At 69.9% G+C, this 399-nt stretch overlaps 1 protein-coding gene across 1 annotated transcript in view; it reads right to left on the bottom strand.

Moving 5' to 3' along the window:
* The window catches only part of STAG3 (stromal antigen 3), a 19,181-nt gene that overhangs the window by 8,270 nt on the left and 10,512 nt on the right, over positions 1–399 (bottom strand). The window contains exon 27 of the mRNA XM_014961622.1: positions 83–114. Within this exon, the coding sequence (XP_014817108.1) occupies positions 83–114 (32 nt within the window). The remainder of the gene's footprint in view (positions 1–82; positions 115–399) is intronic.

Below are 399 nucleotides of genomic sequence, written 5' to 3' on the forward strand. Positions count from 1 at the left end.
GGGGGGGGGGAGACAGGGGGTGACACGGCACTGGGGACACGTGGGGTGCTGGCGGACCCCACAAGGACTCTGGGAACCTTACTGGAGACCCCACCATGGCCCCCAGGGACCCCACTGAGGACCCCACACAGTCCTGGGGACTCCAGGAGGAGCTTGGGGACCCCACCATGGGCCCCAGGGACCCCACTGGGGACCCCATATGGTCCCAGGGACCCCAGGAAGACCTTGGGGACCCCACTGGGGATCCCTACACAGCCCTGGGGACACACATGGGACCCCGCCAGGCCCCCGTGCTCCCCACTCACAGCAGAGCCTTGTCGGGGCGCAGCAGCCGGGGCGAGAACTCGCTCAGCACCTCCAGGAAGGGCAGGTTGAGGGGAGGGAGCCCCATCCCGGGGC

Source organism: Calidris pugnax, unplaced genomic scaffold (assembly GCF_001431845.1).
Source record: "Calidris pugnax isolate Ruff unplaced genomic scaffold, ASM143184v1 scaffold797, whole genome shotgun sequence".
Classification (NCBI taxonomy): domain Eukaryota; kingdom Metazoa; phylum Chordata; class Aves; order Charadriiformes; family Scolopacidae; genus Calidris; species Calidris pugnax.